This window comes from Aphelocoma coerulescens, chromosome 17, assembly GCF_041296385.1.
Source record: "Aphelocoma coerulescens isolate FSJ_1873_10779 chromosome 17, UR_Acoe_1.0, whole genome shotgun sequence".
Taxonomy (NCBI): Eukaryota; Metazoa; Chordata; class Aves; order Passeriformes; family Corvidae; genus Aphelocoma; species Aphelocoma coerulescens.
In genome coordinates, this window is record NC_091030.1 from 7,195,137 (window position 1) to 7,212,397 (window position 17,261).

The 17,261-nt window shown below is 58.5% G+C and overlaps 1 protein-coding gene across 2 annotated transcripts in view; it reads right to left on the reverse strand.

Annotated features, from left to right (window-relative positions):
- The window catches only part of RALGDS (ral guanine nucleotide dissociation stimulator), a 55,984-nt gene extending 39,742 nt beyond the window's left edge, over positions 1-16,242 (reverse strand). The window contains exon 1 of one of the 2 annotated variants that reach the window (XM_069031495.1): positions 16,107-16,242. In XM_069031495.1, coding sequence (XP_068887596.1) covers positions 16,107-16,124 — 18 coding nt within the window. In that variant the 5' untranslated portion in view covers positions 16,125-16,242. Of the gene's footprint in view, positions 1-1,715; positions 1,827-16,106 lie in introns of those variants that run through there. The other variant, XM_069031493.1, reaches the window with a different exon arrangement.
- Positions 16,243-17,261: the final 1,019 nt, after the last annotated feature.

Sequence of the window (17,261 nt, forward strand, 5' to 3'; positions counted from 1 at the left end):
CACAACTGCCAGGACTTGCTGTCCCCCAGCAGCCCCCAGAGAGCTCGTAGAAATTGTTAAAAACCTAACCAACCAAATAAAAAAACCCAGCACTAACACATTGCTCAGCCCTCTTAAAAATTATTTCCCTTTTCTGCAAAAAGCCGGGAATATGACAAGCAAGCAGAGGTCCCTGAGTGACCCAGGCCAGGGCATTCCCCGTGCCCGCTCCCAGCCGATGCCCAGAGCAGGGAGGGAAGCAGGGAAGCCTCCACCTGTGTCGGGCAAACCCCGAGGATCCCCCGCGCTGCACCAGGGGCCGCAGGGAAATCCAGCACCAGATCGCACTGCTGAGCAGGAATGGAGATCTCCTGCCGCAAGCCTGGAGAAATCTGCTGCTTAGGAATCGAGCTGAAGGAGAATAAAGCACCCAGGCGCTGCTTCACCCGCTGCATCCCGGGCTCCAGCCACCTCCCACCGCCCGGCTGCCCTCCCTCCCTCCTTCCCAGGAATGCTGCAGGAGGCACCTGCGCTTTCGGGGCGCGCTGCCCACCCCCGGCACACCCCAGCAGCTCCGCAGTGGCCGTCACAGGTATCCTCATTATCCTCATTAGTGCAGCAACACCGTCGATCCTGGCAAAGCCCCCCGGGGTGTTTCTAAATATAGGAGGCTCCCTGCAAGTCCCCTGTCCCTGCAGGGACACTCAGGATGCTGGGCTGGGGCTCCCCACCCTGCCAGGATCCAACACACCACCCTGCAGGAAAGTGCTGCCTCCTCCAAGGGAACTGGGCTCGTTTCTGTGCTGTCATTTCACCTCTTTAAACACACACATAATGCTGAGGAGAAGGTAACAGTGATTGTGACAGATCAGTTGGTGGCCATCGAGAAAATCCAGATTTAAGGCTCCTGCAGTGACACTACACACCCTGAGCACACACATCAAGAGCTGGGCTTTCCCTGCTCCAAAAATCAAAGCAAGTTTTGCCTCAGATTTTAACAGCACCTGGATCACACCCAAAACCCTTACACAGGTGCGACACCGACCGCTCACCGCCCACCAGCCCTGAAAAGCATTGCCCCTGATTTTTGGGTTCTCCAGTAGCTTTATCCCACGGTGCCTCATGCACAGTCACATTCGGGGGGTCTTTCTGTGGGGGGCAGAGTTAAGGCAGCAAGGGGAGCCCTCAGCAGGAATCCCCTGACCCACATTGGGAAAGCTCTGCCTCAATGCTGCAATCGACACCAGTTTTTGCATCGTGAACCAAACCCTGCAGCCGCAGCAGAGCGAGAGGGCAGGACCGATGCCCACGCACGGTGACACCAGGCAGGGCAGCCACCAAGGTGTGTGAAGGCAGAGCTGCCTCCCAGGCTTTCACACCCGCCAGCCACTCCAGGGCAGCAGAGCCAGGACATGGCCAGCAAACACTCCCTTTTGCATCGAGCTACAACACGACTCTTACTGCACACAGAAAGGCTTCCCCTCCCTCCCAAACCCCTGCTTTCGTTTTGGTGCCCTGGATTTGGCAAGCGCCACTGTCTGCCTCAAAATACACCACTCCAGAGAGGAAACAGTCACATCTGGAGGCGGTGCCAGCTCTTGGCATCGTCAACTTTGCCAGAAGTTCACCACCCCCGGATGGTGCCGGGGTGGGGTCACAGCACCTCTCTGCCCCTCACACACCCACCGTGTCCCCGAGCCGGCCCTGGGCTGGCAGCTCCCTTGCCTTGTACTTACATCATCATCCTGCACGCTCAGGGGGATATCCAACATGCACATCTGCACAGGCTGCACCAGAGCCTTCTGCACGTTGAACAAAGGTTTTGCCTCCATCTTCCCGGGGATGGAGGGGCTGCTCATCCTCCTCTCTCTCCTCCGCCGCTCCTCTCCCAGGAGCAGGTCCAGCCCAGGCGGCGAAACCGATTGGAGATCTCTCTCCCCGTCCAATTTTGTCAGCGCATCTTGCCAACAGCTGCTGCTTCTGCCGCTCCTACGAGGTCTTGTTTCCTCCCTCGCGAATCAAAGAGCTGCACCGGGAGGCTGAGCGTGCGCGTGTGTGAGCGAGTGCGCCTGTGTGCGTGCGTGTGTGCAGCCGCCGCCGCTCCCGAGGCTGGGGAAGCAGCCTCTGGCCAGCCTGCCCCGGCTCCCTGCCTGCCCCCAGCTTCTCCTTTTTCTCGGGATAACCTCGGTGCTGGCTCCGGCTGCTGCTCGGCCCCGCCGGGAGCTCCCCAGCCTCATCGACATGCGTGGCACTCGCCAACCCCGCGCATTGTCTTGGAGACACACAACAGGTCCTGCCTGCTGTTGGTTTCTGATTATGATCAGACCGCGTCTGCAGCACTTACAGCATTTCCCTCTGGCTGTTGTGACAGGCAAACAGGCAGAGCTGGAAGGATGAGGGGGTGTGAAACAGGGGGGAGCATGAATGGTCGGAGCTGGAGCCTCCCCTTTTCTTCCCATCTCTTCTCCCATCCCTGTTTTCCATTGTCAGAGGCAGTTTCAGCTCAACGCCTTCCTGTACTCCAAGGACCACAGTGAGGCTTAAATAATTCACATCCACAGAGTGCTCGGGAACCTTATGGCGCAGGGAATGCAGCATGGCACTGAGAGCCCATCGGTACTGGCGATCACCTCGTTTGTAGGACAATTGTGCATGGAAAGTTTTGCCCAGGTGAGCATTCCCGGCTGCCTTTCCCACCAGAGCACCTGCGAATCCAAACCGGAGCTCTGCTAAAGGAAGTATGGCACAAAATGGGGTGGGTTTGCTATGAAAAGCACCTTCCTACAGAATTTTCACCAACAGTAGCAGTGAAATGGGAGTCTCGACGTGGAGCAACTCATGTATCACCTGCAGACATGGATCACACGGATGTTACTGCTCTCACAAACAAGAGTGAACCTGGGGCCAAGTCCATGAGCCATCACCTCACCCTCAGCAGCTGCAGAGCCCAGGCTCAGTGACGGGGTGACACCCAGGGGTGTCTCTTCCCAGCGGGGGCAGCATTAGAGAAGCACTTTGGTGGGTTCATCTCTTCACACCCAACCAGGGGGGCCCCTGGGGCCAGCTACGTACCCAACAGAGGGGCCGGGGCGAAAGGCCAATGGAAATCCCCACTGCCCTCAAACAAACAGGAGTTTATGTCCTTACAGCTGCCCTTCTAGCTGGGCCCGGCAGGGGTGACATAAATCGGGAGAACAGACCCTGCTCCAGGCAGGCGCTTTTGGGTGGTTTTGTGGGTGCCACTTTGAGGAGTCTCTTGAAGGGCAAAGGTCTGGGACCGTGCAGACTTTTCCCGGTTTTCCCAAACGCAGCCGCTGCCCGAGGCCACAAGCGCGGCTCGCAGCACGCCCGGGTGTCGGAGCAGAGCCGAGGAGCCCCGCTGAGCCAGGCATTCCTGCGGCGTTAGGTAAGCTGGGCTTGGCGAGCCCAGCTCAGCGCCAAGCCAGCGCCGGGCTGACTCATCCGCGGAGGAGCCAGAGCCAAGACGCCGGGGTTAGAGGGGTCTCACACACACACACGGACCCTCCGTGCCACTCGCAGTCGGAGCTGGGCCCTTCCCAGCCGGGGCAGAGTGTGGGACTGGAGCGGGGTCTGGCCCATCATTCCCGGGAGAAATGCAAGGATGAGAACACCAGCCCGTACATGCTGCAGGAATGGGAGCTAATGGGCAAGCCTGGAACGGGACCAAATAGGGATAAATCCACCATAAATTAAGTTTTAACTGGAAATTAGGCAGATTTTTTTATCCACCATATGGCTGAGATGAGCAGCACTGCAGCAGCACCAGGAAGGGATTTGCAGGGGAGGAGAGAGGGGAGATCACAGCTGGAGCACGAGGACAAGGCAAAATTTCCGGGGCTATGCCCCAGCTGCTGACTGATAGAATTTTGGCAACTCTTTTCATGCCACAGAGGCAGTGCCACAGCCCTGGAAACTCCCTGGCACAGGCAGTCTGTCCTGCTCCTTCATGATTCCCTGGTGACTCAATGCAAAGCGCATTCCCATGGAGGACTGTCCCACATTTCACCAGCACCAAGCCCTGCCCTCAGCACAGGCAGTGCCCACAGCTCTGGCTCCAGGAAAGGTGATTCAAACCTGTGCTTCAGCCCCAGCTCAGGTTACTCACCTGCCTGCAACAACTGGTCAGCAGAGCTCGGCTTTCCAACAACAACTTTCCAGTAACAAGCTGGGCTTGTTGAGCTGAGATTGCAGCTTCCAAACAGCCTGAGAAGGACACAGATTTCACACTCAAGTGCCAGAGTCTCCAAGGGCTACCATTCCCACGAACTCATCAGCCTGTTCAGCAGCTGATCTGTACCACGGGAACTGGAATCTCTGCAGAGGAGGTGTGCAGGTGTGGGAGTCTCATCACCTGCATGAGGTGTCCTGGTTTCTGGGGCTTCCCTGGACTTCAAGGGCTAGGGACAGACTCAGAGGTTGCCACCCCAGAGCACGCAACTCTGGCAGGGGCTCAGTCTGCTCTGCTGGTCCCCAGAGCCCAGTGATATCCCATGTGGCAGCCAAAAAGATGCCAAAAGGGACAATCCTTCTGGAAAAGTCACAAACCACATGGGCAGACTGTGAAAGAAAGCAAAACTCCAAGTGCAAGGAGGGACACTAGGCAAAGCAGCAGCAGCAGAGGTTGGACAAAAGCAGAGATGCTCCAGAGAACCATCTCAAACGAATGGGAACAGGACACGGTGGATTGACGGGACATGGGAGCTGCTGTGCATGGAATGCTTCGGTCAAAGGTAACCAGCCAGATATTGTGGGCATTCACCCAGCCCCAGAGGTGGTGTGAAACCTTCCCCTCCTCTTCTGGGGCCAGCTCATGCATGTCCACCCACCAGTGTGCCCGGACACCTGCCTGAGCCACCGGGGAACGTAACGGTCCCTCAGCAGAAACCGCCAGAGTGGCTTTGAACCCTTTCCCACTGGGAGATCTGCAGCAGAAATACAAAGCAAAGAATCCCCCGCTGTCAAACCAGCCCAGACAGGATGATCCTACGCAGATTTCTAAATGACAGCTTCATCCTCCTGCTCCTCCAGTCTGGCTGACGTGAGTGGAAACCGTGCTACGATCCCAGCTCTGCCGGCAACAGCAGCTGAGCACCAAAACCATCCCTGTGCATGGAGCATCTCCACTGGCACGGGACTGAGCTGCTGCTGGAGCCCCACAGCAGTGTGGGCCAGCCTTGCCTGGGTGAAGGAGGAATCTCCTCCTGGTATTGCCTCTGGAAGACAGGGAAACCCCAGCACAGCCACTGATGTTTCCCTGCTTCATTTTGCACTGGAGCTTTATTGTTGCAGCTCCAGCTGAGCAGATAAAGCCCATCATGAGACCTCAGTGCTTAGCAACCATTACTGGGAAAATGCTGTTTTCCAGTAAGAGTGTTGGCAGGAACAGAGCAACTGCAGGGCAAACTCATTGTAATTCCTGCACTGGGTGCATCCTGCCCCCAACTGCTCCGCTGCTGCCTCAGGGAGACACCAGCTCCTGCACTGGGAAGTGCATCCCCTCCTTAAGGTTCAAACAGCCTCTGTCACCTGGCAAAAACATCATTTTGAGCACACCACGACTGAACCTCTGCACAGGTGAATGCAGCTTTCAGAGACAAACTCATGCACAGGAGGATCTTAGCACCCAGCATTGCTGCAGTGGTGTGAACATTTGGGATGCTCCAAAAACCAGCGGCCAACCTCTCCCATGATGCTGGGAATTCCTTGCACCCAGTGACTCACAAAAGCCCCCCTAAGGAAGACTGACTCCAGTGCTTGATGTCAAGCATCAAAGACCTCCACAAAATGAAAGAAATTCCCCAGGAATGACAATGGCGAGTTTGTTTTTTCGAAGGAAATTGCAAGTCCATGCCCAAACATCACAGCATCCTGCGCCAGAGCGTGGTACTCGAGAGAAATAACACGAAACCAGCTGGTTTATTTTCACTGTGCGAGGCTGACAGAAAGGCAAAGGGGAAAGAAAGCAGCATGACGAGTAAATGGCAAATGGAAAATCCCAACAGCTCTTCCCCTTTGACACTTCTCGGTAACAGAAAGAGGGAACCTGGTTTCAAAACCACGGAAATCCCAACCCAACAGCGTTTCTCTGGAGAAATGTGGCATTTACAGAAGGCCTGTGGGTAGATTTAGAGAGGCAGGTATGGGCACAGATACGGAGATGGAGCCTGGTGGGACTTCCAGGAGACCATGAGCAGGTAGGATACCTATTTCCCAGAGAAAATCAAAGGCACCTTGCCATCTAAGCAGGACTTCAAATGGGATAGACAGAAGCACCCAGGATGTCTTGTCCCAAACTAGTTGTGAGAATAAATCCCATTGATTTGAATCTGCACCCTTGTTTTCAGGCATTTATTTGGAGAAGCCACTGTCATTCCCTCGAAGTCGCTCCTGAGAGCAGGCACAGCCTGTGCTGCACCTCACGCCTCTGGAAAGCCCGTCTGGCATTCGGCATCCTGAATAAATTCCCATGCTCCCCAGAATAGACACGTATGCAAAATTAAATCACAATCAAGCCCGTGCGAAGCATGAGACGGCCTTTTAATAGGTGCAGAGCAGCAATTACCAGTGTGGAGTGAAAGCCAACAAGCATTAAAGGAGGGGTGGGGGGAGACCAATTAGTTTCCTTGGGATTCCTCCACACATTTGCCACTTGAGGGATTTCCATTTCCACGCTCGCCTGGGGGCTGCCAGGGCACCCCGGGAGCCAGCGTGTCCCCGTGGGGAGGGGGATGCATCCCCACGGCCTCCTCTGTCGTGGTCCCCGGGATGCAGCTGTGCTGGACCGGTCTCCATGGAGACTGTCACCGCAGCAACGGGGACCTGCCGTGCTCCTGGGGCTGGGGAGGATGCACAGGGGACCAGGAGCGCCGCTCCCACCTAGGAAAGGGAACACCGGGTACCCACACGGCTCCTTCCTGCTTCCCAGACCGTTCCCCTGCACCGGCAGGGAATCCTGCCTGCGATCCAGCAGCCTCAGCCCCTGCCTGAGATCAGTCCCAGGGGAGCTGGGAATATCGAGCTGTCACGGTGGGTACGGCACCGGGAGGGGATCGTGCTCGGGGCTGTCATGGCAACAGTTTATTGAGTTTCCATAAGCTCCCTTCCTGCGGAGGTGGGGACAGAGCCCGGGATGGGAACACCACTGCAGCAGCCCCCGGGTGGGCAGAGCTGCTCCAGGAGGGGATTCCTGCCCTTCCACCACGACACAGCCATTCCAGAACCGCTCACACGTGGGGTGGGGAAGGACCCCGCGTCCCCGGGCAGATCCCTGCTCCCTCCTGCCCCCCGTTCCACCCCGCTGCCGGAGGGAAGGAGGAGGACAGGACCACACAACTCCCTGCAGTCCGTGGCTGCTCCCACCACCCCTTCTTGGTTCACCCCAAAACTGTTTCCCACCAGATGAAGCCTTTTCGATGACACCTCCGCGGTGTCCCCACCCCACGTGCATCACGCGGGGGAGACCCGGGCGTGGCTCTACGGCCGGGAAATCCCTGGCATAGGGCCCACACGTGTTTGTGCCTGGATTGCTGGGCTGTCTGTGTCCCTGCACGGCTGCCCCCCTGCCCAGGCTGGGCACACGCCAGGCTTTGGGGTTGGTGCTGCACAGATGTGGGACGATGTGGCCACAAACTGCCACGTGCCCATTGCTGTCCCCTGCAGCTCCAAACCTAAGGAAAAGCCTCATCATTTCCCAGAGCACCTGCCTGACAGGGGAGCCTGCAGCACCGGCAGATTGGGGCCAAGAATAAGCTCCCAAATGTCAGCACATCCTGTCCCCTCCAGGGCCAGCTCTGGACACTGACCTTGCAGGGACCAGGTGGGCACAGCACAGGTCACAGCAAGGCTCAGCTGTCCCACACCAGCCCAGCAGCAGGACCAGGTGCTTCCCACTGCAAATATCTTTGCTGGAGAAGAGAAAGAGCCAGGGGAACAGAGAGCTGAGGGTATTAGCAAGCCATGACAATCCCCACTGTTACCAATCACAATTTTTCCACAGGGATTTATTCCACCTTCCAACAGGCCAGAGCAGCAGCCATCTGTGGTGAGACCGGGCTGGCAGCAAGGCCAGGGCATCTCTCTGGGCACATGTCTGCAGGCAATCAGAGCTGGTGCCCAGCACAGCACAGTCTGGAGCATTGGCCAGAGATGGAGCATCCCCTAATTCACCCACTTGGCCAAGCCCCCAGCGCTGGGCAGGGCTGTTCCCTTCAGCACATTTTCCAGGGCTTAGCTGGAGCTTAAACAAACCCAAAGGAGGAGGTTCCAGGCTCCCCAGCCGTGGAGCTTGCTCTCCTCGTGCTGTTTAAAACAGCCCCAGCTCCTCACGCGTGCTTTAACCCGCATTACCCATGGCCAAGAGGTTATCTGCAGATCCACACCACTGCTCCCCATCACTTGGCAGGCAGCAAACCCCAGGCTCCAGAGATAAGAGATGTGTCTTTGGCAGCCTGGAGGTTTCCAGCCATACACCCTGAGCCAAAGGCTCTCCCAATCCTCCCTCTTCATGCCTGTTTTGCAGCCTCCAGGGATTAAAGAAGTCTCCACCATGTGCAGTCCCCTCTCACCATTTTCTTTGGATACCTTCCAATAGCTTTACATCCCTTTTTCCTTATTTCCAGGGGGCCCCACCAGCGCGGGGAACACCACAGAGGGGCAGCACATCCCCCCTTGGGCAGCGCTGCAGCCCCTGGGCACACACCCGGGCGGGGGCTGTGCTGGAAATCGGATGAAGCTCATTCCCAGGGGCCCTCCATTGATTTCCGTTGCCTGACGACAGGAAAGCTTTATAATCCTATTAACTAAACACCCTTTCAAGCAGCACTGGGAAGAGTGCAAAGGGGACTTGTATAAGCAGTCACAGCCACCCCGTGCAGCAGCCAGCTCCAGTAAATACTGGATAAATGCCCCAAAAGCAGCGCTGTGGCACCCACAGTGGCCAGGGAGGGGTCAGTGGTGGCCACCACAGGGAAAAGTTGGATGCCACCACAAAACACAGGCTCTGGCTGCGGTCACTGAGCCAGGAGACTTTGCACAGGGTGTCCACACAGGCAAACTCACAGGAGTTGGCCCCTGAACTACTGACAAATATCACTGCACCTGGCCCTACTTGTGGGTGTTTGACTGCAAAAGATACACAGCTTGGGCCAAATATATATAAACATTCCGTGGGAGAATGGGAATTTCCTCGCTGCTTTCTAAGGAGAAGGGATACATTTCATCACAAGAGAGCAGCCCTCCCCTCCCAGTTAGCATCGACAGGCGGAGTAGGGGAAAAAAGCCATAAATCGAGCTTGCAGGGGATGTAAAATCCCAATTTCCGAGCCAGTCCCAGGCAGCCAGAGCCATGCTGCATTTCCACGCGAGGGGGAGAAGCCGCCAGGCTCCGCTGAGCTCCAGGGAAACGCTGCTGAGCCGCACGCAGGGACGGGGATTGGAGCAGCCGCGGGTCCTGCGGCCACACCTCCCTCCAAGTGCCACATGAGGGGCTGTGCCACCACACACAACAGGGCTGGATGCCCGGCTGATGCCTCATCCGGCTGAAATCCCTGAGGGATCCCTCCAAAGGGCAGGTGGGGATATCCGCAGCCTGGGGAGGAGGGTCTGTGCTGCGGCAGGAGGGACACAAACGCCTTGCCAGCAGCAGAAATGCACCTTCCCCGGGCTGTGGGAGCGTTTAGCAGCCATCTCCCCTTCCTCTGCCTTTAATTAGTTATTCACACAGCACTGCAAAGTGCCAGGGCTGGTATTTCCCATGGTGGGTTACGGATGCAGAGGCACAGGATGGGCTCTTTGTCCGGGGACACGGTGTCACAGCACCGCCAGCAGTGCCACACACGCAGTGACAGCACGGGAGGCTGGGCATGGTCTGCTGAACAACCCCTTCCTCCTTTTGGGCTCACCCCAGTGGGGCAAAATCAGCTCCACAAGCTCTGGGGAAGGAGAGTGTCCAATCCTCCCACACCAGACACAGGCTCTGCCTTCCAAACCCCCCACCAAGGCACAGTGCTTGCACCAGCCTCGTTATTTTGGTGCCACCGAGGACGGCACAGCCACCAGAAGAGCCTTCCTGTCGCCATGGAAATGCTGAACGGGAGGGTTTGAAGCCTGCTGGGACTTTCAACCTCTGCCAAGAAAAACAGGGCCCTTAAACGAGGGGGAGATTTGTGCTCCCTTTGGCCTGCTGGGCGTGGGGCAGAAAACGTGGGACTTCTCCCAGGGTAAAAACCTCATGGGCTGAGATAAGAACAGTTTAATTAGTGAAAAAAAAAAAAAAAAGATGATGATGATGATGATGATGATGATGATGATGATGATGATGATGATAAATAAAAAGAAAGGGCACCCAGCCCTGCTGCTCCAGCCTCCACACAGGCAGGGCTCAGCCCCATCCCCCAGCTGCTTCTGCCCTGGACCAGCTGCCCCCTCCCAGCGTGCACCTACAGATACCCCACAGCTGGGGCAGCAGCGCCTTTCTGGGCCTGCACAGCCAATGCTTTTGCACACCTCCACCACCATCACCACCGTGGGAAGCCTCCTCCATCCCCTCCCAGTAGATTCCACCACTGGCTCTGCACCCGGGGCTGCCCAACCTCCTTGGAGAGGGGCTGAGAGCAGCCAAGGGCTGGCGGTGCTCCTGTTCCCTGTAATTCAGGAGCATGGCTGTGCTCCTGTTCCCTGTAATTCAGTCCCCATGAGCAGGGTGTTCCTGCCTGCCCTGGACTTTGCCACACCACCCTGGCTGCCCTTTGTTGTTTTTCACGCCGGGGATGTCACCTCCCCGGGGAGGTGAAGAGCTGTGTTTGTGTGGGACACGGCCGAGAGGGACAGGCAGGAAACACTCGGTGGGAAATCCGCTGTGGGATGGAGCCAGCAAGGCCGAAGGAGCGGGGCAGGGCGGCTGCTGAAGATTTCAAAGGGACCTCCTGGCTGCACTGAGGGATGACCTCGACCTCCCCATTCCGTGCTGAGGGCTTGCACGGAGCCGGCCGGGCTCCTTCAGGGCTTTGCAGGGTTTGATTCCTGCCACCAGCCCAGGCAGGGAGTGGGAAACAGAGTGGGACTCCATGGGAAAGGGAAGATAAAAACAGACAGCAGATGTCCCGAGAAACCCTTGAGCCAGACTCGGCTTGCAGGGTGTTATCAGCCCTCATGAGACCAGGCTCACATGGCCACATCCTGAATCCCGGGCACAGCATCACCTCTGGCCGTGCCAGCAACCCGCACATTTCCTCCAGAATGCCAGGAATGCTTCTCCAGTGATCCCTCCTGACAGTGCTGGCCAGCCCACAGCAATGGCTCCACCACACCTCACTCCTCTCCTCCTCCCTTTCTCTTCTAGACCCTACAGGGAAGTGCCTTGACATCCCACATGTTTTGATATCCCAGAGCTCTGCCACCTCCTCTCAGGCTTGTGGTTTTCTCCAGATGCCACACAGGGCAGGACAGACCAAGGAAGGGCTTCTCCACCCTCTGACCCACCGGGGCACTGCTGCACCCCTTCCTTCTCCCCCAGCCCCTTCATTCTCCTTCTCCCCTTCTCCCATCTTTGAAATGTCTCTCTAGGCAGGGTGGTGAAGCACATTGAATCGCAGCTACACCTATTCCAGGGAGCATGTGAGCTTCAGCAGCTCCAAGCACAGGAGACAGGAGCCACAGCAAACCCGGGAGCACCGAGGGGGCTGTAAATCCTCGCAGAGGATGAACTCCCGCTGCACTGTAGGGCCTCGAGGGAGCGGAAACTCTGTGATCCCCCAGCACGCCAGCACCGAGCCGCCTCTGACGTCAGCTCATGTCTACAAACATTGCCTTTGACCCGCGGCCAAGGCGTGCAGCGCAGCGGAATATCAGCGGAGACAGCGAATATCCGCGGAGACACCCGCACAGACCCGCCCCGGGCGCACCCGCGGTGCCTTGGGAGCCAAAAGGTCCCCAGGAAACCCAGCCACTTAAAAATGCAAATCCTCAAGGCAAACAGATGGGTGAACCCCACCGCAGGTCACGCGGGTTGGACTCGGGCGATCCCAGCAGGAAAACCTGTCAACATCTGGAGGCTCCGCCAGCGCATCCCGCGGCAGCCGGCGCCGGGCAGAGAGGGATGGATTTTGTTTGGGAGCACCCAAACAGCTGCCAGCAGCTGCCACTGCCACCCCCGAACGCCAGGGCTGTGGCAGTCCAGCCACAGCGCCCCGGGCACGTGGAAAACGCTCCCGACGTGACACCGGAGGCGCGGATGCGGCAGCCTGGAAAGCGGCACCGGCACCTCTCGCTCCCAGCCCCGGCTGATGGAAAGGTCACGCGTTCCCTGCTGTTTACGGAGCGCTGAGGGAGAGCTGGGGGAGGGCTTGGCTGGTGGCAGTGGGGACAAGCGCAAAAGGAAGCGGTGGATCAGCGGTTTCTTTTCATAGGAGGGACGCGGTGACTGACACGGCCTCTCCCAGCGGACCCACAGAGGATTTGGGGGCTGGACCAGAGGTGTCCAAGGATGGAGCTGGCTCATGTTACTCATCACCATGAAGACAAGCACGGCTTCTCCTGGGTGAGCAGTGCCCAAACACCGAGCTCTGCTCCCCACAGCGGAGCCCAGCTTGGCGTGCTGGGCTTTCCCAGGGAGCTGGACGCCGGCCCTGTCCACGCTCCCATCACCGCGGACCCTTCCCAGCGCTGAGGAAGCGAAGCCACGGCAATAACTGATAGGGAAAACAACAGTGCCATCTGCTGCACGGCTCCGCTGGGCTCGGGGCAGCCCTGGCTGGCCCTCGCAGGGCTCGCACAGCCCGAAAGCCACACCGGGCACAAGATATCCCCAGGCAGCGCCGAGCCAGCAGCATCACTGCAAAGGGAAGGCAGGCCCCCAGCTGTCCTGATGGCCGCTCACAGCTGGATGGCCTCTGGTTTGCACAGAAAGCACAGGACAGCAGGATGAGGAGGCAGAGCAGAACAGAGAATGTCCTGGCGCCCCTCTAGTGACTGCAGAGTGTGAAGGACACGGAGGAGGGAACAGGCTCACTTGGCAAAAGCAGGCAAACACTCACCCTCCTCCATCAGCACCCTGGAGCTGAGGCCCATCTTCCAGCCTCTCCATGTGCAGGGGGAGGGGGAAGAGGGAAGCAGCCCCTAACACTCACTGGGCCTTGACAAGTTCCTCCACACCATCCTGAGCATCTCCTTTGGAGAGAAATCCCAGATCCTGGCACTAGGCACCGTGCACTCCCCCCACCTGTACTGAATCACCCCGATATCCCAGGGAAACTGCAGGTGGTGGGGACACCTGGGAGAGCAGGGTCAGCCTGAGGGAGCTGATAGCAGCTCCTCTGCCCCTCCAGGCTCAGCACCCATGTGCAGTTGCCCGTTAACCAGCCCTGCCCCACAAGTGGTGGCAGCTTGGTGGCAGGTGAAGCAGTTTCCCTGCACACACTGCCTGGAAAGCGCGCTGGCATCCTCGTCAGATGGGTTGCTATAGCAATGGGAAAGGTATCAGAAGCAAAATCCATGGTGATGGATAGTGCAGATTGCTTTGGAGATCACCACCTGAGATCAGCAGCCCTGACTGCCCTGATCAGGTCCAGCAGCCAGGCACCATTTAAGGAACGACAGAGTGAAAACACTGCGAGGAGATGCAAAACACAACCCCAAAGATGCCCAGAATAACCAAAGCCCTGAAAAGCCCCTCATTTCTTCCCTTGAAGAGTCATCTCTGAGCAAACTGGCCCCGAAGATAATACAGTGCACTGAGCTCGGGGATGTCAGATCCATCATTACAACGTCCCAGAGATTTATTCTGGAGCCTGCAGCAGTCGCTGCATCCTCTGCTCATGTCTGATCAGCCCAGGCACACTGACACAGGCGTGAGTGGGAGCTCCAGATGGAGTGGCTGAGCCATGCCGAGGAGGGACTTTGCATCTCTCCACCTGCTGCCTCCCAGCCCCTGCTGCCAGCTGGACCCTTGCTCGCTGTCACTTGTTGCCAGCTCGCCCCCCCTGCCCCTGCAGAGCAACACCAAGAGTTAACTCCGAGCCACTGGAGCCACTTCAGATGCTGGGAGCAGATGAAAGGAAAGACAAAACCAAATCCAGCTCCAGCCTTGCTTGCCTGCACTCCTGCTCTCTGAGTCCTGCCCCCAGCCAGCCCCAAGACCGCTCATCCACCATCTGCTCCCTTCTCCTGCCCAAATGGCCAGAAAGGGAGAGAGGGGATGAGCCTGCTGCTCTGGGAGCTTGGTTCAGGGTGGAAGCCACCTTCTGACCCAGCTCAAGAGCAGGTTTCCTCTTTGAAGGCTAAAATTCACCCTTGCACATGAACCTTTGCTTTCACATGTCAGGACACCTGGAACAACACACCTGCAGCACTTAAAGATGAAAAAAAATCTCCTTGTTTGCTCAGCTTATTTACTTTGTAACACTCAGTTTTACCAGTTGTTTTTGTGGGTCTTTCCCGTAGCAACCAGGGAGAGAAACATTTACAAGGCATGAAAAACGTAGCTGTACGGCCCTCAGAACTGGCAGGGTGCAGCTGCGGGTGCAGTTGGAAATTCCTCTTAACTGGTAGCCACAAACAACAGGACCTCAATGAATCGCACCCCTTAAAAGGCAGAGTGGCTCATCCTCTTCAGCAGGCAGAATCAGGGCTTTCAACCTCTGCTTTCCACCCACGCAGGATCCTGGGCTTGGAACAAGTATCTCTGTGTGCCTCAGTTTACCCACATAAAATATATCTATAAATAATATATAAAATGGGGTAAGCATAAAAAAGCGACAGGAAGACTAAAGCTGAGACCTTAATGCAAAACATTCCATAGGATGCAACGTGCATCCCCCAGCCTGGGAGGCTGAGCCCTGGACATCTGTTTCTAGACAACCTTACAACTTTAGTTTTCTAGATCTTCCAGCAAGATCAATCTTTCCACTCCATAATGATAGAGAACTCTTGTTCTTGTCCCGTGGCAGGGTCAGGAGCCAAACTCCAGTATTTTAGTTGCCTTTTGCCAAAGGGACATGCCACCATCCATCCAGCACGTGCTGGTGCTGGCACTGGGGCCTGCCTCATGCATGTGCCCCCGAGAGAGCTAATTCAGCTTTTGTTTATTAGGCTGGGCCAAGGTGAGGGAGGCCCAGACCAAACAGACCCACAGGGTGCAGGAGGCAGCTCTGGAATGCACATTTTCCAGTCCAAAAATGGATCCCAGCCCACTTCTCCAGCACAGCATCAGCCCTTCCCTTTATTCATTCCTGGTCTCCAAGGAGCCATTGCTGCCCACTTACCTTCCCACCACCCCCACAAGGGCAGCAGCACAGACCCCCCTTCCCAGGGCTGGGATCAGGAGGGGAACATCAGAAGAGGAATAGAAAGCAAAAAGTCAGAGGAGCATCAGGACCAAACCGAGAGTCACGTTCTGGTGCCACCCCCAAATTTCATGCCTTTGCTCCATCCTCCCCTGCCCCAAAAGCACCAGTGGGTTTGGGAGCGCAGAGCTTTAGCCCACCTCGGCTCGATTTAGCTTCTGTGGCCTCTTAAACACACCAGGCAGAGACAAGGGACGTGCTGATGCCACTTGGCCCGAGCGGTGCCAGGAGAGCTGGCCCTGGCTTGGCACAGCACGTAGCAGCGCCAGCCTGCCAGCAGCATCGCAGCACAGCGGCTGCTGCAGCATCGCAGTGCCTTCAGACCCCGTCCCAAACTGTCTCCCTGTCGTTCCCAATCCTCCACCTCCTCTCCCACCAGCCGCATTTACCCATTAAACAAACAGAATATATGAAAAATAAGAAAAAACCATTGAAAAACAGACTTCCCCCAGTCCCTCGGCAAAGCTGCTGCTTCTCCTCCGCTAAAGCCCCCGCTGCAGACCAGGGGCGCGGGCTGCTGGCACGTACAGCATCCCCCGACCCCAACAGGCAGCAAGGGACGGACCTGCAGCTACAGACCCCCAGCAAGCCCCGCCAGAGCCCCCCGGCTCCCTGGCACGGCGCACGCATCAGTCACTCGCCGCGGACACGCGTGGGCCTCCCTGCGCCCCCTCTAACGAGGGTTCTGGAGGGGGCCGAGCCCGGCAACAGCGCACCGGGTCGGGGGAATTCGGGGGGACAAAGCCGGCGGGCGCCCCGCGCACTCACCTGGGTGTCGATCATCATCGTGCCCCGCTCATAGCCCCAGCGCCGCGCCGAGAGCCGCTGGCCCCGCTGCGGGTGCCGGGGCCGCACTCACGGCCCCGCCGCGCTGCCCGGCGGCCGGGGGCGATGCTCCGAGCCGGCCATGGGCCCCCGCCGCTCCCGCGGAGCCGCCAGCGCGGAGCGCCGAGCGCGGCCGGGAGAGCCGAGCGCGGGGCGGGACCGGGGCGGGCACCGCTACCGGGAGGGCGGGGGCGGCTCCCGGCTCTGCCCGGCCCCCCGGCCCCGTTCCCGGGAGGGTGGGTGCGCGGCTGCAGCGGGGGCACTCGTGGGCACCTCTCTGGTGCCACCCGCGCCCGTGGGCGCACGCACGGGCACCGCTCCAGGGGCACCCGGGGCACCCCTCCGCTGTTCGCGTGTGTTTTCCCCCAGGAGTGGGAGCTGCGGACGCCGCGGGGCTGGCAGGACCTGTGGGAAGGCACCGTGCAGACCCCGCCGGGGAGGAGCAGGTGGTGTGGGTGGGGAGCGGCGCTGCCGTGCGGTACCAACAGGAGAAGAGCTTGGGGCCGTGGCTTAGAGACCCCCGGGACCCTCCGGGCTGTCCCCAGCCGGACCCCTCCAGGAGGAGAGGCCGGGGCAGGGAGGCAGGGCACGACACCGACAGCCGGCTGCTCATCTCCGCTCAGCCCCGCACCGAAACGGGGCACGGGGGCACCCCCGGGAAGCGCTGCTGGAGCTGCGGGCGCACGGCCGGAGCGCTGGAGCGGGAGCTGGGGAGCCAGCGGGGTTGCCCTGGAAACAGAGCGGCTCCGGTCCGCATCGTTTGTCATCGTGAGGCAGATGACATGAGCCATTACAGCGATGGCAGGAGAAGAAGGAGCCGGGAGAAGCTGCGTCAGTCCATGGCCGAGTGCTCCCAGGCGCTGCAGTGCTGGTCCTGGGCACCGACACCCCGCAGCCGCCCCCCTTTCTCCGGGGTCACAGCGGGGATGAGCCACAAGGCACAGCCCATCGCACCTGACCGTCCCGCTCCTGCGGGGCTCCGGGCCAGCTGAACCAGCAGCTCTGGCTGGGGAGCGCAGCCAGGGAAGGAAAAGGTGCTGCCAGGGCTCTGGCTCTGGCACTAGATGCTGCTACAGAGCAACATCGTTCTAATTATAG